Below are 22538 nucleotides of genomic sequence, written 5' to 3' on the forward strand. Positions count from 1 at the left end.
GAAATGCTTCGTAACTCTACCACGTCAATGCACTACACATTTGGTGGTGGAATCTTTTAGACATCTAAAATACAATTAGGAGTCAGCAATACATACATAATTGAAGCTAGAGTAACTTGATGAATATATTGCACGATCGCAGCCGCGTGTCAGCCTGTGGAGCGGCCCGTGAGCTAGTCGGTCGAACTGGTCTGACGTCCGAGTAATAGTGACTCGGATCTCTGTGATCCCGAAGTTTTGATGACAAGTTCATGATATCGGCCGTTACTTGGTTGAGCGCTAATTTCGGACCCGCGCCGACGCTTTTCAGTCACTGATGTAAGCCAACTCGTAGGCAAAGCCATCCCAAACTAATTGCATCTGCCTGTCCCATGTTTGCCTGATTGCAGGCCCGAACGTCAACGCAGCAAACGAAAACATACCTTTCTCGTTTTTTTTTTTTTTAATGAATGCGTCAGTCGCTTCAATATACTATCTCTGGGACAGCGCCGCTTTGGCTCTGCCTGTCTTGAAACCCATCTCAGTAAGCTTAGATTGCATCATGATTTCTGCCCCGTGGTTCCGATTGCGTCCGATTACACTACTGAGCGAGATCCACATATGAATTACATAGAAGCCTCAAGCCTATGATTGTCGCATTACGGTAGCGTTGTTCTCGATATGGGCATAAATTGTTGGGAATCTAGAGAAGTTTTGTCTTTGTATGTATGAATGGTGTTCCTCCATAGCTTTGTCAAGAATTGACGAGTCGGCGGCTTCCAGACACCGGCTTCCAGACACGTGCAGCTCTACATTGCTAGCACTAAACGTTGCACTTGACCACTGCGCGCAGTTGTAGCGAAATCGAATGAAAACAAAAACAGAGCATCAATGCCAGTTTTCTCAAGTTGCTTCTTATTCTTCCACCGTAGTTGACCATCTACATGGTTATCTCATGCGCAATATTGCCGGACATGGCTTCAGCCCTTACCCTGTACATGTCAATTCAAGGCAGCTATTGCTGAGGTATCGTGTGCATGGCGGCCTCGTTGATACTTGTCAGTTGCCTTGATATCGCTTCATGTTTCTATATGCATCCATTTCCATGAAAATGTCTGGCCGGATCTGTGGAGTTCTTTTGCCTGGCTACCTAATCTGTATTGTGTACCGAACCACGACAATATTACCACTTACCAAAGACGGTTGAGGTTAGCGGCTCCCATTATAAAAAACTGGCCCACTTATACCAAAGTAACCAATAAGACGCGCGGATCTTGACCCTGCACCGCGAACGCCAAAAGTCGTGTTCGCCCATCTAAACCGGCCCACGCAGCTCTCTCGCGACTGACGCCACTTGAAGCTAGGACCTGTCTCGTGCAGAACAAGGGCAGGGCGTTTTAAATCCAATTGCGCATACACTGTGCTGCATTATTGCGACTGCATACTCATCACCAATCCAACCATATACATCGAAAACACCATGTCCGACATCCCAGAACAGACACGGCCGGCCGAGGAGCCTTCTGCGCCTGCTGAAGGAGTAGTTGTGACTGAATCTGCTGTGCTCGAAGTTCCCGCTGCCGATGCGCCTGCGGCAGACGCGCCCACGAATGAACAGGCTGAGGCCGTCGAGGAGGATGACAAGTCCAAAAAAGTCACCCTGGCCGATCTATCTGCGAAAGGCAGCGCGCTGTACGCACACAAGAACTACGAAGAGGCCGCCGAGGTTTTCTCGCGCGCAAGCAACCTGCAGGCCGAGCTGAATGGTGAGCTTGCTCCCGAGAATGCCGAAATTCTCTTCCACTACGGACGCAGCCTGTTTAGGGTTGGCCAAAGCAAGAGCGATGTCCTAGGTGGACAAGCGGCTGGGGAGTCCAAAAAGACGAAGGCGAACGGCGGCGCGGCGCCCAAGGCCTCTTCGTCGAAGCTTCCCACTCTCGACGAGTCCGCAACGGATACGCCCGCATCAGCCTCGGAGAAAAAGGATGGTGACGCCAAGAAGCCGCTGTTTCAATTTACCGGCGACGAGAACCTTGTCGACTCCGATGACTCTGACGAAGAGGTAAGCTTATCATGAGTTCTACAAAATAGAAACATCTGGCTAATCTGTATGTTTATAGGGCGGCGAAGAAGCCGAGGAGGAGGAAGATGACCTCGCCACAGCATTCGAAATTCTTGACCTCGCGCGTGTGTGCTACATGAAACAGCTCTCGCAGCTCAACTCAGCTGCCGAGGGCGAAAAGGGCAAGGATACCTCTGGAGAAATGTCTTCCGCCGAGCGGCACGTTAAGGAACGCCTTGCCGATACCCATGATACGCTCGCCGAGATCTCACTGGAGAATGAACGGTATGTAACAACCCACACAGTACTGCGACAACATGCTAACTGCTACAGCTACCCCAATGCTATCGAGGACGGCCGTGTGTCTCTCACTTACAAGCTCGAACTCTACCCTGAGGAGTCCGAAGTCATTGCGGAAGCTCACTACAAGCTCTCTCTTGCACTCGAATTCGCGTCCATCACCAGCTCTGGTGACGAAGGTGGCAACGCCAAGCGCGAGGAGATTGATCAGGATCTTCGCGACGAAGCCGTCAAAGAGATGGATTTGGCCATCAAGAGCTTCAGACTCAAGCTACAAGCCAAGGAGGTTGAGATTGCTACATCAGCTTCCCCCTCCGACAATGAGCTCCTCCGCAAAGACGTCGTCGAGATGAAGGAGGTTATTGCTGACATGGAGCAAAGAGTAAGATCGCCCGATTTATTGATCTAGAAATTCTTGCAGATGCTAACTCTGGAACAGCTGGTCGACCTCCGCAAGAATCCTATCGACCCCCAGGAACTATTGGGGGCCCCCGAGGCCAATGTTCTCGGCGGTCTCTTTGGCGCTGTGCTCGGCGAGACACCTGAGCAGACGCAAGCTCGCGTCGCCGAAGCCACCAAGGGCGCCGTCGATCTGACGAGCATGGTGCGCAAGAAGACCAAGCCCGAAACTGACTCCGCTGGTGCCGCCGCCGCCGCCGCTCCCGGCGAGTCCTCTACCAATGGCAAGCGCAAAGCTGAGGATGAGCTCGTCGAGACTGGCGGCGAGTCCCCTAAGAAGGCCCGCGTCGAAGAGTAGACGCAAGGTCGCGGAGACATTGTATGAATACCCGATCGCGTCGGCAAGGAAAAGGTGGATGGTGTACCGGCGAGGCGGGAATCGCCTCTAGGGTTTTATTTGATATGTGGTTCAATGGACCACACTAGCCCGGCAATCAATTTCGGAGTTTGCGGCGTCTGGACGGCGGAATGAGATTGCTTGATGGGTATCCGACTGATGTCCTCTTCCTTCTCTGATTTACAACCACCAGCTTAGTTGTACGTTATCGTACGTGTGTGCTTCATAGGATCCGGTTTTGCTGTATTTTACGCTCAGGTTGACAGTTCATAACCTTTTCTGAAACTACTGCATGTGTGTATCGTGATGATATTCATACGTAAAAAGCTGACGTGTACGCCTAAAACACCAGTTGAGATATAAAAGACTCCAACTTCAAAGAAAGATCTCCCGCGTAGAACAGAAGCGAATAACCCACGCCTTTCCCCTTTTTTGCATGTGTATGAAATGGCAGCCACTGCCCAGCACATGGCGTGATCAAAGAGTGACTTCCACGCGTCGCTTGGTGTTGTGCTAGAACAAGCACCTCTCGCCCACCTCTCGTCATAAGACCCCTCATCCTTACAGCTTGAAGCTGCCGCTGGAAATGGCCTTGGTCGCCTTGATCTTGTTGCCGTCGACGTCGGTGATCTCGCCCTTGCGGTTGATGACTTTGACGCCGCCCTTTTTGAGGTCGGCAATGGTCTGGGCTTTTTTGCTCGTGGCTGCGCGCGAGCTGCCGGCGCCGCCGTTGCCGGCCTTGCGCACGCGCTCCTTGTGCTGGCGACGGCGGCGCGCCTTGTCCTCGCGCGACATTTCCTGCCGAGCCACTGGTAGGCCGCTCTTGGACACCACCTCGCCCTTGGCCGCCGTGTTGGCGCCGGCTTTGTAGACCTCCTGCGGCGCCATACGGCTGCTCTCGCCGGCCACGGCCTGCGCCGTCGCTGGTTGCGCATCCTCCATGGCGATGGTGGCCACGTCGGCCACAACGGAGAGTGAGGCCGCCGTCGGTTTTGGCTTGTAGTGCCAGCTGCTGAGGGCGTCGAGCTTGGCGGAGACCTCCTTCCACAGGTTTTCCACCTCCTTTTCTTCGCGCTGCAGCTTCTCGTCGGATTGGCTTACGTAGCTGTCGGGGTCCGCATTTTTGACGTGCTCTTCTTCGTAGATTTGAGCGAGGCTCTTGTCCGACTTGCTGTCCTTGACGTCGAAAAGACCGCGGCGCGTCCCTGCGGGCAGAGCCTCGGTTTCAGGGCGGCGCTTGAGGACTTCATCGAATTCTTGTGAGAGGATGCGGCGCTTAATGAGCTCGTCTATGCTCTCGCTGACCTCGGGTGTGATGACGGGCACCGGCTTGCCGATGTATTCAAAATCGAGGTCTTGCTCCAGGAGAGAGTTGGTTGGGCGCTCCACAGCGTTAGCTTCGCCAGACAAAGTCCATTCGCGCTTGGCCACGGAGGCGGCTTCGAGCTTACGAATCTCTTCGGCTAGCTTGGCTTGTCGGCGTTCGTGCGCTGACCGTCGAGACTTGGGGTCGCCGGCGGAGGCATCCGAGAGGGCATCCTCAGAATCCTCCATTTCGGATTCGTCGTCAAACAGGTCTCGGCGAACATCGGCCATGGCTCGTTCCATGTCTTGTTTCGTGGGCTCTTGAGCCCTGGGAGCCGACTTTCTCGGTTTATTCGTATCTCTTTTGCGCGGTGGCGGCGCGAAGAAGTCCTTGTAGAAAACGTCGTTGGCATTGTTCTCGACGTCTTCGAAGCCATCTTCAAACGCCGCGGCTTCGTCGTCGCTCTCGCCCTCTGGGGCATCTAAAGCCATGTCACCAAATGTAGGGCCATCGTCATCGTCCTCGTCGTCATCTTCGTCACCTTCGTCAGCCATGTCGTCGTCGTTTACACCCTTCTTCGACCGTTTGCTTTGTGAGGCCTTGGACTTTTGGGCCGGTGCATTGGGGTCCGCGGTCCAGTCTATCTCTTCATCGTCGCTGGCCATGTCTGTGTTCGGATCGCCGCGGGTATCTTGCTCTTCGAACCATTGCGTCTGCTTGTTGAAGTCGTCGAGCGTGAAGAAGCCGTCGTTGAGACCGTCAGGGTCTTCTTCGAAGGACTTGTAACCCTCCTCCTCATCTGCTTCACCTTCTCCAGCATCCTCCAACTCTTCCTCCGCCAAATCTTCGCCGAGCTCCTCCTCGTTCATATCAGAGACCTGGCCGATAATTTCGGCATCCTCTGGGTCTTCAATCTCTTCATCCTCTTCATCAGAGCCGAAATCCTCAGCCTCTTCGTTCTCTTCGGCTGGCTCGATGTCCAGATTGCTCACATCCTCCTCGTCTTCATCTGATGCCGAGGCTTCTCCAGTGATATCACCATCGATAAGAGCGATCTCGTTTTTCTCCTCCATTTCGTCCAAAAGCGTCTCGGAAAATTGCAAGACGCCGCCAATCAACTTCTTGGCCTGCTGCCAGACCTGGTTCGTCTGGAAGCCGTCGACATAAATTTTTCGTAACTTCAAAACATCTTCCTTCTCACCGCCACGCTTTCGTTTTCTCGATTCTTTTAGCCGGCGCTGCTGCTCATCGCCGACCTGCGCGGCGAAGGCTTCTAATGTCTCTCGCACTAGGTTGAGCGATTCGGTGGGCAGTTCCGTCGTTGGCTGCAAGAAGACATGGCGGTTTTCTGGCTGCAAACTTTGCAACAGAGCCATGGCGGCTCCATTGACAGAGGTCGCATCCGCTGACATATTTGATCCGGCCGTTAATGTGTGCGACGTCGAGGTCAGTGAAGACAAACTGTCGGCTGCCATACTCTGTAAAAATTGCGGATTGCAGATTGGACTTCCCAAGACAAAAAAATTTGGAGGTCGAGGGACCTCCCCACTATTAGTCGGCGCTACAAACACCGATGGCCCACCGAGTAACAAAGACCGGCGCAGCGCCAATGATCTCATGGATAAAAATAATTCAAAGTTTCAACATCCGCGTTTTTTGAAATTATGGCGATAGCACTAAAATGGCAAATGTGAAGTCAGTCGGGGCATGGTTATGCACTGCATGAGAGTTTACATGTTGACTTTGCGCTATGCGCCGCTGTATAATTTTTCTAGAGATGGTCCCAGAAGCAACGCCACCCATGCCAAATCCCGACTCCTTAAATCCCAAAAAAAAAAAACAATGTTACACGTCTCTAGAAGCCTCTACGGCCACCGGTGCTCATTAGAGTGATCTTCTGTTTCTTCTTCTTCTTACCACCTCCGGTAGATCCTGTGGAGTTGCCGATTTCAGGCTTACTCCTGTCCTCTTGTTCCGCAATATGGATAGCATCCAGCTGCATAGAAAGATCAGCGTTGGACAAAAGCTCGGCTTCATTGAGCCATCCATCGTCTCTACTTTCAATTTGTGTAGCGCCAATCTCTGGAGATGCGGGAATTGCCACCGTGCCCCAAATCGTTCTTTCGCCACTCGGACTTGTGGACATGGATGCTAGTGTGTTGAAGCCAATGCGATCCTCAGGCGGCGTAGTGCTTGATGCGCCATTCAGCGGCTGGAATTCCGACATATCCATGGGCGGTGGCCTGTCTTCTTCTAGACCTACATGTGGTATGGGAATGCCGGCAGAACTATGCAAAGCAGCCGCCTCCATACGTTCTGCGTCAATCCGCTCGCGTTCTTCTTGCGCAGCCTTATCCTTATTGCGTTTGCGACGCTTGGCAATATCTGACGCAAATGTTGAAAGAGTTTCCTCTGGAACAATATCTGTCCAATCGCACTCCAGGAAACTGATGACGCATCCGTGAGGGAGATGACCCAAGTACTTGGCTCGCTTTCGCAGATTATCGTCGACCAAATGGCCAGTCGAAATATGCTCCACGGTTGGAAGTAGCGTGGATGGAAACGAGGAAAAGGATCCGTACTTGGTCTTGAGGATGCGGATATCCAATGGAGAAAGATAGAGATGCGGTGGAGTGCTGTAAAAGTAAAAATCCGAGTCCGACATTGGCTTTCCTGAAGCCCTCTTCATTGCCGAGGTGGCAGCAGCAACGTCAGCAAGGTCGGCATTGCGTTCCTGCATGGATTTGACGGCTTTGACAGCACGCTGTGTCCACTCTCCATCCTGACCGAACATGTTTTTGTCTTCCTTTTCCTGCTGCAAGAGTGCAGCAATTTCCTCCTCATATTGTTCGGTCATATATTCCTTTGTTCCTTTCATGATCCGAGCATAGTCAAGAACATTGGCAGCGAAATGCCAAGGCACCTCGTCGCTTGAATTTATGACTTCAGCACCCCCTTCCCTGGGAAGTGCCAGGGTGGAGTTTGCTTTACGTGCCATGAGCCGAAGCACAACGTCGTCTCCAGGTCGGGGAAGGGAGCTCTCTTGCCCGGAATAGAATCGCACAGCCCGCACCTCCTGCATATAGACGCTGTCTTCGCAAATAGGACATTTCTTCCACTTCGCGGCCTTGCCAGACTTGGCTTCCTCCACATTGGCAGTCGTATTCATAAACCGAATTAGGCAAGATAGGCAAAAGATATGGCCGCAACGAGCCATTCGGGGAGCCACTGGCTCCGAAAGACAGATAGGGCATGAAGCATTTTGTGATTCCGATGAGGCGATCACTTGCAAAACATTTGCCCAGTCAATGTACAAATCAGCATCCGCCGCCTGGCCGTTATACGATACCTCTGGCCGGACGACGAAGCGGTAGTTGGCGTGAACATATCGCGACTTATCCAAGGCATGATGACCTGAGCCAAGACCCCAGATAGGGGGACGACGATGGGGGCGCGGATGGAAGCTATGATCTTGGACAGGGCGCGGGGCCGTATAGGTAAGCAGATGCGTAATCGAAGTCTGCCCTCGGCGACTTGAAGGATTGCGAACAGCACTCATTTCGGCGAGCGCGTCCTCTCTGTCCAACTGGGAGTGCGACATGCGATCTCCCATACCCGGGCGCCGCTGGTTTCTATGCTGTTTGCGGGATCCTTGGCCTTTTCGTGGCGTGGTCTGCGCGGTGGCGGTAGCAGAAGCAGACGGGCCTGGACGACGCGAGAAGTCGGGAGCCGGAGCGGGGCGATCGGAAGCAGCTTGAGCAGGATAGTTCGAGGCCGATGCGAGGGACTTGCCCGAGTTGGAGTTCGAATTGTTCATGGTAGTACAGGTCGAGGGCTCAAGACGAAATGGCGCACTCGAGCTGGAGGGGTAACCAGCATCCGATCTCTCGTAGCTGGTCGTTAAGTCGCGGGGATTCGCTGGGATTCGCTAGGCTATCAAACGTTTCGCTGGGGGACGCGATTGCTACTCCCTTGGAATGCAGCGGCAAATGGTAGCGGCAATTTTCGGAATGAGGACGATATTTCAAGGATGAGAAGTTTCATAACCATGATTATGATCAAAAGCGATGGAGATCCGATGGGATCACGCTGGGACGACGCCCGTATCGTTGTAGCTACCGGCCAGGTTCTTAGTTGCTGCTTGACTCACTTGGCGGGGCAGGCCAGAGTTCGTCACGTGCATTACATCACCTTTCGCGTTAACACAATTATGCCGGAATTGCAAGATTGAGATTTCTTCGGGTTCAATACACTTGTAATGTCAATTACTTGACTCTCATTGTCCGCAAATACATTCCCGGTTTCTTCTTCCCGTCGAACGGTCGGGGGCCTGGTATGGGTGGCAAACTAAAATCGCTGCCTTTGTGAACGATTTGGCAGCAGTTCATTTTATGGGGCGAGTAAGGATTCATTTGGTGTGAGAAAACATTGTACTAAGCATTGCCAACATATCATGTATTACTTAGATATACCATACAGATTGTATACTGCCGCAGCTATGGGGAATCACTTGACGTAGAAATAATAAAGTAATCAACAATCCCGAAACACAAATAAGACGACCTCGCGCACGATCCCAGCATGACGTAGGCTATTGTATGCCGACACGCCTCTAGTTCTTGTCCGACAGCTTGCCCTTGATCTTGCTGATGAAGGTGCTCAGACGACCCTTCTTTTTCTCGGCGGCTGTCTGAGCCTTATCCGCGGTAGCAGCAGGAGCATGCTTGGAGCCAGAGCCATTGGCGGCAGACTGAGTAGCGGCCGCAGGCTTCTCAGAGGGCTTAGTCTCGACAGGCTTGGAAACGGCGGGTGTCGTCTCGGTAGGCTTGGGGACCTCTGCAACCTTGGGGGCAGAGACATCTGCCGCCTTGGTCTCGACAGGCTTGGAAACGGCAGGTGTCGTCTCCACAGGTTTAGGGACCTCTGCTACCGTGGGAGCAGAAGCATCTGACGTCTTGCTCTCGGTAGCCTGGGAGACAGGGGCATCGGCAGGCTTGGTCTCAACAGCCTGGGGGGCAGGCGTAAGAGTCACAGGCTTAGAAACAGTGACCTTGGTCTCGGTAGGCTTGGCGGCGGAAGTTTCGCTTGCAGCCTTTGCAGCGCCATTTTCAGCAGGCTTTACTTGGTGGACTGTGCCAGGAGCCACGACGGGTACAGCAGCGAGAGCAGGAGCCTTGATGGTCTCGGCAGGCTTCTCTGCGGGCTTCTTGGTACCGTTGTCGACAGCCGTCACGACTGGCGTCTCCTTAGCCTTGGAAACATCGGCCGCGGGAGCGGGCTTGACCTCTTTGAGAAGCTCAGACTCGACAGCCTTCTTCTCCTCAACAGCAGTAGCGTTGGCAGCAGCTTCGGGGCCCCTCCCAGCCTCCTGGATGGACTCCTTGACCTCGGCAGGTACGTCCTTGGCAGGCTCCTGCTGGCTAAGCACCTCCTTGGCTTGGGGCGCAGCGGCGGCGGGAGCGGGCTTGACCTCTCTGAGAAGCTCAGACTCGACAGTTTTCTTTTCCTCGACGGCAGTCGCGTTTGCAGCAGCCTCGGGGCTCTTACCTGCCGCCTGAATGGACTCCTTAACCTCGACGGGGACATCTTCGGCGGTGTGGCCAAGCAACTGCTTGGCCTGATCAGGGAGCTTCTCCTTGGCGGCATCAGGCAGATTGTTGTTGATGGCCTCGGCGGCAGCAGATTTGGCGGCGTCAAAAGTGGGAGCAGCCTGCTCGCCGACCTTACCAGCGGCGACGGTAGCACCGGCGGCGACGGCGGCGGCGACGGCGGCAACACTTCCACCGACAGTAGCAGCAGTGGCAGCAGCGCTGTGATCGCCCTTTTGCGCAGCCGCATCGCTTTGATCGTCTTCATTGTCGTCGTCGTCGGCGTTAGCATTGCCGTTGCCGTTGGCGGCGGCAGCAGCCTTCTTCTGCTTCTTCTTCTCGTTTTTCTTCTTGTTCTTCTTCTTCTTCTTGTCGTCGGACCCAGAGGTGGGCTCAGCAGCCTTGGACTCTAGAGGAACCTGGCCAGCTAGAGCAGCAGTGGTAGCGCCAGGGGCAACAGTGTTGATAGTTGCGTTCTGGGACATTGGCAAGCCTGATTCGGGAATAGCGTTGGGGCCTGCTGCAGCGACATCGACAGGGTTGGGAATTCCGACGAGAGAATCACTTTTCTCGTATGACTCTTTGTCCAGTTTGACATGCTTGTGGATGTCGCCAGCAGTAAGCTCCTGCGGGACCTTTTCGCCGGGTTTCAGGCTGATGGGGTTTACTCCGGTCTCCGAGGCAGGTAGAGGGTTGATTCCTACAAGCTTGTCCTTCTCGAGGGGTTGTTGACTGGCCATTGCAGCGGTGGTGGATCCTGGGCCGACGGTGTTGATGGCGGCGGTTGAAAGCGTCGAAGCAGCAATGAGCTCGGAAGTAAGGAAGTTGTTGACGTTGCCCTCCTTGTCCGCCTCTTTCGGAGACGACTCGTTGGTGGTCCAGTTGTTGTCGACGACAAACTGTGCAAGGCAGAAGCGTCAGCAAAGGGTATTCAAAGCGATGCGCAATGATCCAATGCGCAATTGGCTACGCTCGAGGCCTGTGACCGCATTGGCCTCGGGTGTCCCGTCTCGTCTATGTGCGCGTACGAGCTATTTGGTCACGCCCTTGGCGCTAGACCTCAAGAAATGTAACACATTTATTCAAGGCAGTGCAAGCTTGGTTCATGCACAGCCTTTTTTGCAACATTGCAACGCAAATGACGCAAGGCTAGAGCTGCATGACGGCTGGACGCGCGGGGTGCTGGCCGCTTCGAGGGTACCGCGTAGAAATGAATCGAGTCGCAGGAGGCTCGCACCGCAGCATTGGATCGTCGATGTTGTCGGTAAGTCGACTTACCTTATAGTAGATCTTGTCGGATGGGATTTCGAGGCTGACAGTCTTTTCGAAGATGCCGCCTTGCTTCTCGAGCTTAACACTCTTGGTCCAGTTGTCGAAAGTACCGGTAACGTAAACTTCTTCCGCGGGGTGTTCCCTGGTGAGAAGTTGCGATGATTAGAGAAAAGAAGCGATAAATGGAATGATGAAATGATCGAGGATAAGATTGAGCTACTCCAGAGCGCAGGGAAGGATATTTCTGGTGTTGAATGCTGCAAACGGAATGCCAAAAGAGCGGTTGCCTGGGAGGAATTTGGGTGTCGCGGGTTGACCGGGAGTGGGCGGGAAGGGCACGCGCACGAGCACAGGGCGTGGCACAAGTGTACAATAAAGGCGACGCGAAAGGAACTTACCACTTGAACGTATAGCTGCCCATGGTGGATTACAGAAATTAATGGGGACTCGATTTTTCTTCCAAGGACTGGCTTTGTGGAGGGATATGGAAGGGGAAGGAAAAGGGCAGAGGTGTGAAGAGGGTTTGGAAAAGGGCTTTGCGCCTAGAATTGAGTGGTGCAGGTGGTGGTGCTAGTTCGAAGTGCTAGCAGCTCTGGGGCCAGCTCAAGACATAGTGGCACTGGGAGAGGAGACACTTTTGGGGTTAGCTGCGTGACTGGTCAGCGGGTTAGGTAGGCTCCTACGAGGGCTGGCGGGGATGCGCTTCGGTGTGCAAGCGGGAGTGAAATTACGTGGCTGACGTCTTCGGATGTGATGGAGCCATGAGTACATACTGGTAGCCATGGTGCTGCCAGCTCGTGTTACTTGCTGTTCACCTGAGTTATGGAGGAGCTGGGATGGAGCTGGAGTGCGGCTGTGTCATCGATTGAATGCCTGTTACGATGCAGGGGGGCACTCAATACCTGAGATGAATGCTGCTGCAGCACCATGCACCATGTACGTCACTTCTCTTTTCGCTGCGTCGGCAGCAAAGCATGCATGCTGGCATTGGACCTGGAGGGACGCAGCGGCAATGGGTGTGTCGAGCATAGCGAGGTACGTCGGAGCTATTTATTAACGTAGTGCTCCTTACAGCGGCCGGCATTTTTGGGAGCGATTGAGGCGGACACAGAGTAATTAAGCCCTTCAAGACAGCCAGGGGTGGTGATTCGGAGCAAGTTGTAGAATGGACCTTTGTGCAATGAATCTTCTCCCTGGCCGCCTATGCGCTTCAGGGCGAAGCTTTTACCGTTTTCTAATAAGCGCGACCAATTTGCTATCAGTGCCAGCGCTGGAAGCTTGCCGAGCCGTGGTGCAAGACTCACAGATGACGCAAAAAAGTTCTGGTCAAGTGGTGAATGGGGCTAGCTACCTAGTTAGCACCTCCATCCAAGAGGGGCCCAAGGGCCAAACGCAGCAGCAAAGGTGTAACTAGCAGGATGCACCCAAGCACCTTGCCACAAAGTAGGTACGCAAAGTACGGAGTCCAGATACACAGTGCACAATACCTTACATATACGCGGCATGTCGGAGTTGAGATGCGGGCTGCGTTTGACAGTGATATGTAGACGCTGCGAGAGCAATTAGCCACGTCAAATTCAAAGTGGTGAAACATGCGAGCTGATCATGAGCCTTGCGCCTGGCCGCAAACAGCACAGAGGGGCGAAGGCGTCCAGGCTTTCCGCTTTCGGGTAGCCAATCTCCACTAGGTAGGTACTGGTACAACGAGCCAGTCAGAGGCGCTGTAGGAGGAGATTTTGGCCTGTGGCCAGCTCCAGTTGGCCTGGCGCGGGTTGCCTTTGGAACCCCCCCCCATATGCCTTTGTCCAACAATTTTAACAACTCTGGCAACTGGCTGGGCTGTGGCTCCATAGAGCCCGTACCCGCGCCCGCCACAGCCATAAAGCCACTAGTTAGTAAAGGCGCACGAGGCAGTTAGTACATACCAAGTACCTAAGTACCTTTGAGAAACGGTGGAGCAGCCACACGAGGCAAACACAACGTAGCCGGAAACCTTCGCCAACCGTTTACAACAGTACACTGTAAGCCTTGATAATCCTCCGAGTCAATTCTAGCAGCCGCCTTCGCCTCGAGTCTGCAAACATACCCCATGGCTATCAGACTAAACTAACAACATGGAAAGATAAACAGCACCAGTGCGCAACACTAGACGATCTAGCTCATTCCGCAAAGCAAGTATCACAGAGAACCACATACATTTATTCAAATACAATGTGACCTCGATGCTTCTTCTTTCTTACTTTTCTTTTGACTTTTTATCTTGTTTCGCAAAAAATGTCTACATCTGCAGTCCTCCTCGCTATCACGTCCTTCATAACATAGTTCTGCTCCTGGCATACACGGGCTTCGCCTCTGGCGGATGCAACATCTGCGTCCAGTATTCCGAACACGGCCTTGCAGAAAGGAGCAATTGAATAATTTAGAGAAATACAGTTGGCCAACGCTTGGTGAGCTTCTTGATGACAGTTTGAATATCTCCCCTCGTCTCGCAAGTCTCCTGGCGATATCCGCGATACTGCCAAGACACCTCGAAGTCGCGAATCCTGTTTTGCACAGCTGCCTCATCTAGGTCAGCCTTTTGCTTCTTGGCATCGACCAAAGCGTCGACAAATATCTGCCATCGCTTGCCGTAGTACGACTTGACGAGACCTGACCACGCCTTCGCAGCGTAGTCGTCCAGTTCGGACTGAATGCCCCAGACTGTCACTTGGCTGCGCGCGTTGAAGGCCATCGCATCGAGAGCCCCAGTGGTCTCGCCCCAAGCTTTTGCGTCGTTGAGCCACTTTTCAAACGTGAAATTTTCATCCGTATTGAGTACTGCGTCCAGACCTTTCAGAAACGAGAGCATATTGCTTCCCCGCTCTTGAACCAATGTGGCGTTCTCACTCGTTTTGAATGTGTGGATAAGATCGTGGTACAAATCTATATAGGCATTCCCCATGAGCTGGCGAGTAACATCCACGAAGTCGAGATGGAAAGACGGCATGGCCAATAGTCGTGATGCTTTCAGCGTGGCGTTGTAGAAGAGCCGCCAAACTTCCTTCATTATCATGGGATCGTATGGAAGTGCTGTAGGCGAAGGGTAGTGGCCCGTACGGTTTGTGAGACCGTTAAGAGAAGGCATGATCTGATAGATGGAGACTCCAACTGCGGGGATGGCGGCATCCTTGACATCGTAGGCATTATCACGTAGGAGCTCCCAAGCTCTGAATACTTCTTCCGGGATGGACTCTTCAGCGCCGTACCGCAGGCTCGTCCACTTGTGAAAGTACTTTTTTGTGTCTATGGGGAGTTCCTCCCATGCCTGATCAAGCATCAAGTCGTATACGACCTCGTTGCCTTCATAGCCCTCGGGTGTGAGCCCATAGCCGACAAGAGTGTCAGATTCCGCTAACGCAGCAACCGAATTTTCAGTAACATTCGAAATGGCACCGTAAAAAGCCTGATTTCCGCCGAAATCGTGCAACTCGCACCAGATCCATGGTCGTCCGGCGTAGCTATTCGTCCGCTGCCACTGAGGCTGGCTCTCGGAGTAGAGGTCGAGAAGAAGCATGTCGTCTTTGTGCGGGGGGCCACCCAAGTACGCCTCAACTCGCTCCCGAGTCCAGAAAGAATTGCCACTATAAAACAGCCAACCTTGCATGAGCCAAATCGCTGCTGGGTTGGCGGCGGTGATTCCATTGTAGGTCTGGGATGAGATGTTTGCTAGTGCCTTTATGCTATCAGACCCAGGGTCAATTTCATTGAATTGGTCAACAGTGTAGATGTTGGTGACGTTCCCGAATTCTTTGATTTGGACTTCGATGAATGACTTTTGCAGCTCCGCGTAGAGAACATCAGTCGGGTTTAGGAATGCTGTGCGTGTGTTGTTGTCCGGAAAGCCTGACCAGGCCGGCGCCTGGACAATGTCGGCTTTCGGCCGCAGGTGCCGTAGCGCATCTGGTACAAAACCAGGAAACCCGGGAAGTACAGGCGTGATGCCGAGCTCAACCATGCGAGCTACGATCTTTTTTTGGAGCGCAAACTGCTGGTCTATCCACTCGCGTGAGAGCAGACCCTCGCCGCCCCATGTGCCGTGGACATTACCGAACCGGTTCCACGGTTGGAAAGCGGCGCCACTGAAGAATTTTAGTATGTCATCCTCCTTCAGCCCTAGTTTTAAGAAGCTATCCAGATATATCTTCTCATAGCCAACCCATGCGAGCTGAATGTTGACGCCACGCAAGGCAGCCCAATCCAGGAGTTTCTCCCAGTCCGACCAGGAGTACCAGACAAAGGTATATCCAAATGTTACTTAAAATTGTAAGAAGCATGCTCAGTTCTGTAGGACGAAGATATCTTTTACCTGTGTTGAGGTTGTATCGCCATGGGACAGTACTGGCACCTGAAAGGGCAGCTTTCGGCTTCGGCAGCCTCTCGGGTACCTTTACCGTACTGTTGATAAACCAGTATTCGTCAAGTCTGAGGGCCTCGTTGGCGTAATGTCGTAAGCTATGTTGTGTCAGTGTTCCACGTTGGTGTGTAAGTTCCCAGCGGCGAGCATGCGGAAACGAACCCTCTGGCCAGCGCACTGAGTGTGGTCCCCTCAACACGAATCTTGCCACCACTCGACGTCACGGTGTAGTTGTCATTGGCTGGGACGTTGTACCTGGACCATTTTTCATGTTTCTCGGCCAGATGGAACTCGAATTGGTCATCACGGTTGCCCAGTAGGCGGCTGGCCAGAGCGTGGATGCCAGCGACTGTAGCGGCCGGCGCTGTCGAATTTACCGCCACACCCAAGGCTGCGGCGGATATGAAAACTTGTAGCAGTCTCATGATATTACGGTACTTGTTGTTTACTTAATTTCTTGACCCAAGGAATGTCTTTCCTTTTATTTTGAATGCATAATGGTATTCAAGGATACCTCTCTCTCTTAGCGATGTTACGTTACTGCCCCAGTTGCATGATCTGCGTGGCGGCCCTCCGCGCGCCACAGACCCTGCATCAACTGGGGAAACTACCCGTCAACGTTATTGGTGGGGTTGGAAATACGAGGAAACTACGGATATGATACAGGCAAACTTAGTCGATGGTATGAACGTAGCATTATGGTGAGTGATAACAAAAGCCGATAGGAGAAGATACGCCGAGAAACAATAAACGGTGGATTAAGTAGCAGGTTTCAATATTACTGCTCGATTCTTAGCCTGGACGGATTCAACGCGTCATTCATGACTGTCCATTTGGCAATTAGACCGGCCGTTACCCAGCTCCGTGAATTATGATAGAAAGTGTCCGTCCCAGCTTGCATTTAGGCTTAAGCGTTGCTAGGCTGAGCACTGTGCAACGCAGTGGGGAGAATTTGCAGAATCTCTAATCTACATTGGCAAATCACCTCACGTTACGAGAGACCTGAGAAGTCGGGACTAACTTAGTGCTTCACGAAAACACCGCACAAGACGCGAATGTTGCAAACAGTGGTACTATTGGCAGAGGTAAAAAGCAAAAGCTCTAGTTCATTTCTGTATTCGCGCTAGACAGTAAGACAATAACAGGTATGTCTTTCTAGTCAAGCTAGAGCTAGTTGTCGCACAAGCTAGAACTGCTCTTGCATGTCTGCCTTGCACAGTGGGCTGAAGGTAATTCCGAGCGAACTGCCACCAAATCGCCATACATTAGCGCTCGGATTTACCTGAAGACACTGTAGCTCAAAAGTAGTTATATATGGGTGCTGCGGCGTTGGCTGCCACTGCTGAATCCGCTTATAAGCTGGGCCAGCTGACTGGCAGGTTGACAAGGTACTGACTGGGAATAGAACTGGCTGGGAATGGGACTGGCTACTTGGTCAGGCATCTTTAAAACTGTAATAGAAAATATACAGTCATATGTTACACTGTTCAACATACATGATGGAGGCCAGCCTAAGCCACGAGCCTGGCATGATTCACATCATTTCGAGCCACTGTCCACAGAGATGTGTGTGGTGAAACCCATACGTGACCTATATCCACGGGAGGCTGCTGCCCCCACCCCACGCAGACAGGTAGGTACCTTTGCAGGTATTGGGCCGAAGCGGGATGAACATGTTCATACAGAAACTTGGTCAATTATTCCTTATTCGCTTTGCTTGACAGCAGATCAGTAGGTAATTCAGTCTCCCGGTAGCGGCACTGTACAGTGCTTTAGTCCCAAGTGTTGCACTGTAGATAATCGGCAGACTTTAGGAGCCTCGTTGTAATACACTAGGTGTTCATATTAAGATCCTACTCGGCTCGCGTGTCCTTGCTCCCTGCCACGTTTTCGCTGGGGACATTGCAAAATCTAGGCGGGCTGTTACCATTCGGACAGTCCGGTGTTCCACTTTGGACCAGGTAAACACCCAGCTTGATGGGCAGTCGTTTCCATGCGTGCGCCGGGTTTCTTTAAAGGCCTTTTCTCCTTGCGTCTAATATACATAGTTTCCTGGTAAAAAGCATATTTTACGCAGACTGTTAATATGCAAGCTTGTGCCACGGCGACGGCTTGTCAGCACTATGTAGTGCGATAAGAGGCAGGCAAGAGTTGAGAGCGGGAAACTAGTCGGCGGTTTTCGAGTCCAATAAGCCAGGGCTGCGCCCACCCAAGCGTTTCAGTACAGCCCCGAATCTTACACTGCCGGCACTAAAATATCACAGCCTGCCAGCTTGGGGGGAAGCCCGCGCTAGCAATGTCTTCTTATTCTGGACTCTATCAACAATCCAGTTTCACAATTCAATGCGCTCGCCATGTGCCTTTCTCTATCGTGCTACGTTCAACAGTCTTCGCTCATCGGCTTTCTGCGTCGCTACCAGGCGGGCTGGCTGCCATACTGTTCGTTTAGCCAGCCTCGTCATTCTCACACTTGCTCCAGATAGCAGTTCAGGTGGATGGAAGTTCGCTTTAAAAGCGACATCCACGAGCCTCATCGGGCTGCGGCCGAAAACTAGCATAGTTCCTTCGCAACCCGCCTCAATGCAACCTATCAGTGCGACACGCGGGCTCCATCCAAGTAAGCAATAAATACCAAGCACCCCACCACCTTGGTTTCCGAAGTCTGCCCAAAGATTTGTCTAATTCAATCGCAACTTCTGGCAAGATGAGTGCCCGAAACAGCCACGCTGAAGACAGCGACGTTGCCAAGGAGAAGCAGCCTCTAGCTCCTAGCAAACAGCCCGTGGCAGTATGGAAGAAAATTGCCATTGCAGGTATCTCTCTGGCTGTCATTATCGGACTGTCTGTTGGCCTTGGCGTCGGTCTGACAAGATCCAAGCGCGGCAGTAATGACAGCCGTAGCAACAGCAACAAGACGAATATAGAGCTGCGCAATGTGTCTGGCAGAGCATCGAAGTGGACGCCCAAGGTTGGCGATTCATGGCAAATTGTTCTCAAGAACACTATCCGGAATGATGTCGATTTTACACCGGATGTTTCCATCTGGGACTTCGACGTCTTTGAAAATGACAAGGAAACCATTAACGAGCTGCATAACCGCGGCAAAAGGGTCATTTGCTATTTTAGCGCGGGGACGTGGGAAAAGGGCCGTCCGGACGCAGATGAGTTCCCCGAAGAGGATCTCGGAGGGACCCTGCCAGAATGGCAGGACGAGCGCTGGGCTCGCATCAGTAGCCCCAAGGTTCGAGACATCATGAAGCAGCGTATTGCGCTGGCAGCTAGCAAGGGTTGTGATGCAATTGACCCAGACAACGTCGATGGCTTTGTAAGTTGTCCCTCTTCGGCAATGCATCTGTTCGGCGCTAATTCAGAATGCTAGCAAAACGATGAGAACAACTTGGGCCTTACGACTCAGGACTCGGTGGACTACCTGAACTTTCTACATGACGAGGCCAACAAATACAACATGTCCGTCGGTCTCAAGAATGCCGCCGATATTATTGACGACGTCATGCATGTGGTCGACTTCTCCGTCAATGAGCAATGTGCCGCCGACCATGAGAATCCCGAATGCGAAACCTTTCATAAATTCATCGATGCGGGCAAACCCGTGTTTCACATCGAGTACCCTCCCAACGATGATGCTCAGACGTACCCCGATGATCTTCGCAAAGAAATTTGTGCTCGCAAAGGTGCTGGCATAGGTTCTGATAGGTTCAGCACCGTGTTCAAGAGAATGAACCTTGATGGATGGGTGCAGTTCTGTAATGGCGATGTTCATGAGACTGCGCTGGTCCTTTAAGGACAGGAAATGGCGAATTTTGCATAGATATAGTCTTTCCTGTTATTTATAGAGTAGCTGCGGATATCGCTCTAGATCTGGCTATGTCGTGTCTATTACTGAACAGTCAAGATTTTGAGCTTCCATCAAATCAAGCTAATCATTGTGTCAAGAACTTTCCACCCTCCTGCTTGAACCAGTCGCTGTTCACATCCATCATAAAGTTTGTAATGTTAAAATCAGTCGGGATGCCAGATTGCGCGTTGGCATTGCCAGTGGCGTGCAGCTCCGCCTGCGTCATAGCCTCGGTTGGTATGGACAAGCAGTCTCCAGAAAGAGGCAGACGCGGAACGTTGAAAAAGTCGAATACGTCGAGGTACTCCAGCTCATTGGGCGCTGGAGTTCTAGCCGGTGTGACGCTTGGTAGGCGGTTAGTCGTGTGAGTTCCATGTCGTGGCTGGCGAGAGATGAGAAAATCCAAGTCGAATGCGGTGCGCCTCATGTCTGCCAAAATCTTCACGGAGCTTGGCGTTATTCCGTTCCCGTTTTGTTCGCTGTCTCTGTGCTCGTCTAGGACCCTTTGTAATAAGTCGCAGTATCTTTGAGCTACCGGCCAAAAAGCTCCTAGGGCTCTCAGTGTGTCAACAAAGAAGGCAATTCGCGGCGAGAGTTTGTGTTCGACTGTTGATCCATGCACTAGCAGCAGGCGCGCAGACACCCAGACTGTAAATGCAAATGGCGGCCCCAATCTAGATATGTATCCATTCGTTGAGGCGAACTCAGCCAAAGCAGCAATATTTTCGACTGCACCGAGGCATCGTTGCGATGCGCTGTATGACGGGGTAAAGATGGGCGATCTCGTTGTTGGATACGCCGCCGACGAGTGAAGTCTGATAACCGCCGTATGGTAAGTCGCGTGGAGCATTACCCAGGTGCAGCTCAAGTTGCGGCTACCCGGTTGAAATATTTTGGCCATGTTGCTAAACTCTCCTGGAAGTCCATATTTCCAGGATGTCAGCATGTTATCCAACTCTTTATATCGAAGCTGCCATCTTTCAACATGGTCAGCCACTCCAATATCCACGGGTTGCTTCAAAAACTTGTGGATCTTTGACAGAATTCCAAGAACCTCAATGTAATATGAAAAAGCGCCCAAGTGCTCCGTGGCAGTGGCACTATTTTGAGGCGTTGATTCCGGGAAGTTGAACGTCCTGAACCACTTAGTTTCGACCTTGCGATTTGCCATCCAAAGATCGTCTCGACAAGGCAGGCTCCTATCGATTTCCCTGTCATCCAGTGCGAACTCGAAAGCGGTGGCAATAGTGGCATATCTATCCAAAAGGTATATCATCCAAAAAAGACGCCGCCGAGATTCTTCTTCAATGAAATCATTTGGCTCAGGGAGAACCATGGCTCGCAATGTGTATATAGATATAAAGCTTGGCGAGACCATGGAGGATGTGCTCTCAACAGCAAGTCCAAGCTGAACCACGGAGCGCGTGATGAGTGCCATGATGTTCCAACCAGGAGGACCATTGCTGCTTCCACACAGGTCCAAAGCCAGAATGACAAGAGCCTGTAGTGATTTGACAGATGAATTTTCCATGCCGTAGAGGAGAACTTTATCTTTGGATATCTTGTGGTAGTTTCTTCGCCTCTCATCAGTAAGTCGGACGTCGGTAGAATATCGCATGGTGGTTGCGACGATGGCGTGAAGCAGTATACGGTCGGCTTCCTGCAGCGTAGATGGTCCAAAAAGAACATCCAGGGTAGTTTTTCGGTGTAAAATTGGACACCAAGTGTTGACATTTTTGAAGTACAAGTCCACTAGTGAGTATACGAGGTCGTATGGAGGTAGATCTTGTTCTGCCCCTTGGGGCCCTGTATGGTGAGGAATATTGGTCTGGGAATGCTGGTAGTATTCTTCTGCGGCGACGCCTGGGTGGGATGCAGTCGACATGACGGACACTGGCCCATGGTGAGAGCCGTCGTGCACCATAGAAGCCTGGCTGACTGCGAACTCGGCATTCTGAGAGCTGGGAGTAAATGACGATTGTTTCGCCATGAACAAGTTTCCTTCGCCTTTTGGTGTCCATGTCTGATCCTGTGACCGGGACAGATGCACAGATTCGCCAGGAGTATCTTGCTCACTAGTCAGGCTTTGATTGATGTTTTGAGCCCCAACGACTCCCTCGTCAGGCGTCACGTGGCCAAAATTCTGTAGGATTTTGGAATGAGAGACCAAGATTTCCTCCAGTTTGTCAAGTCTCTGTTCCAGCTCTTTTCCGTATCCCGCTCTTAGACCAGGCTTTTTGCGCTCCTTGTATTCGCAGGTCGCTCCATTGCGACTGCACCAGCCACATGAAGGCTGACCGCGGTCACATTTTACCTGAGGTTAGATTAGCAGCTGCGAATTTGGGTTCATATCAAGACATACTTTTCTTTGCTTGCAAAGCTCGCATCTAGGTTTGAGAAAATCAGTGCTTGGGTCGATGGCCAGCTTTTTGGGGGTCCCCGCTGAGGGACTCGGCGATGAGGATGATGCCGACATGTGCTGCCGCTATCCCAGCAAAGTCTGCGTGCTGTGGGGATGGAAAGGCGGAATTTACTTACGAAACAGATAACGGTCGCTTTCTCTTTGTGCCACGCCCGGCATCTTCATCGCCATCGCTCTGGGAGTCGCTGTCCTGATCCAGACCCATGTGGTCAGCGGCCGAAGGCGAAGGCTCCGTAAGCTCCGTGCTGTTGCGCATCGCGGCTCGGGTCACCCAATACCGGGCAGTCTAAGACAATGAAAACGCAATGGCTGCTTGTATGCGGTCCTCCAATGGCAAACTGCCAATACAGGCAGGCAGCAGATTGGGTGGATGCCAGTATGGGGATGGCCAAGGGGAATTCGGGACAATAAAGAGCGGCAGGCGGAGGTTTCTCATAGCTAGCCGTTTCCACAGAAAGTTGCCTGTTTTTAGCTGTCGAACAGGCTAGTCGCAAACGGCATAGGCCCTTGCTAGCCGTGCCAGCCAATGTCCAACCCTTGCCACGGACACAGCGCCGATGCAAG

General features: G+C 52.3%; 8 protein-coding genes across 8 annotated transcripts; 2 read left to right on the top strand and 6 right to left on the bottom strand.

Moving 5' to 3' along the window:
• Positions 1–1459: 1459 nt before the first annotated feature.
• LMH87_000958 (uncharacterized protein) lies at positions 1460–3098 on the top strand (the record flags this gene model as incomplete). Its single annotated transcript, XM_056198955.1, has 4 exons — positions 1460–2041; positions 2100–2326; positions 2375–2723; positions 2781–3098. 4 exons carry the CDS (start codon positions 1460–1462, stop codon positions 3096–3098), a joined length of 1476 nt encoding a protein of 491 aa, XP_056055851.1.
• Positions 3099–3698: 600 nt separating this feature from the next.
• LMH87_000959 (uncharacterized protein) lies at positions 3699–5855 on the bottom strand (the record flags this gene model as incomplete). Its single annotated transcript, XM_056198956.1, has 1 exon — positions 3699–5855. One exon carries the CDS (start codon positions 5853–5855, stop codon positions 3699–3701), a length of 2157 nt encoding a protein of 718 aa, XP_056055852.1.
• Positions 5856–6298: 443 nt separating this feature from the next.
• Positions 6299–6589, bottom strand: LMH87_000960 (uncharacterized protein; the record flags this gene model as incomplete). Its single annotated transcript, XM_056198957.1, has 1 exon — positions 6299–6589. One exon carries the CDS (start codon positions 6587–6589, stop codon positions 6299–6301), a length of 291 nt encoding a protein of 96 aa, XP_056055853.1.
• Positions 6590–6620: 31 nt separating this feature from the next.
• On the bottom strand, positions 6621–8260 carry LMH87_000961 (uncharacterized protein; the record flags this gene model as incomplete). Its single annotated transcript, XM_056198958.1, has 2 exons — positions 6621–6635; positions 6707–8260. The coding sequence occupies 2 exons, from the start codon at positions 8258–8260 to the stop codon at positions 6621–6623; spliced, it is 1569 nt and encodes a 522-aa protein (XP_056055854.1).
• Positions 8261–9055: 795 nt separating this feature from the next.
• LMH87_000962 (uncharacterized protein) lies at positions 9056–11724 on the bottom strand (the record flags this gene model as incomplete). The annotated part of the gene is made up of 3 exons (XM_056198959.1): positions 9056–10930; positions 11310–11445; positions 11702–11724. The coding sequence occupies 3 exons, from the start codon at positions 11722–11724 to the stop codon at positions 9056–9058; spliced, it is 2034 nt and encodes a 677-aa protein (XP_056055855.1).
• A 1998-nt stretch (positions 11725–13722) lies between these two features.
• On the bottom strand, positions 13723–16121 carry LMH87_000963 (uncharacterized protein; the record flags this gene model as incomplete). Its single annotated transcript, XM_056198960.1, has 3 exons — positions 13723–15596; positions 15649–15794; positions 15859–16121. The coding sequence occupies 3 exons, from the start codon at positions 16119–16121 to the stop codon at positions 13723–13725; spliced, it is 2283 nt and encodes a 760-aa protein (XP_056055856.1).
• Positions 16122–18400: 2279 nt separating this feature from the next.
• LMH87_000964 (uncharacterized protein) lies at positions 18401–19498 on the top strand (the record flags this gene model as incomplete). Its single annotated transcript, XM_056198961.1, has 4 exons — positions 18401–18509; positions 18575–18581; positions 18643–19021; positions 19076–19498. 4 exons carry the CDS (start codon positions 18401–18403, stop codon positions 19496–19498), a joined length of 918 nt encoding a protein of 305 aa, XP_056055857.1.
• A 139-nt stretch (positions 19499–19637) lies between these two features.
• Positions 19638–22230, bottom strand: LMH87_000965 (uncharacterized protein; the record flags this gene model as incomplete). The annotated part of the gene is made up of 3 exons (XM_056198962.1): positions 19638–21866; positions 21915–21939; positions 22091–22230. The coding sequence occupies 3 exons, from the start codon at positions 22228–22230 to the stop codon at positions 19638–19640; spliced, it is 2394 nt and encodes a 797-aa protein (XP_056055858.1).
• Between the last annotated feature and the right edge of the window lie 308 nt (positions 22231–22538).

This window comes from Akanthomyces muscarius, chromosome 6 (genome assembly GCF_028009165.1).
Source record: "Akanthomyces muscarius strain Ve6 chromosome 6, whole genome shotgun sequence".
NCBI lineage: Eukaryota > Fungi > Ascomycota > Sordariomycetes > Hypocreales > Cordycipitaceae > Akanthomyces > Akanthomyces muscarius.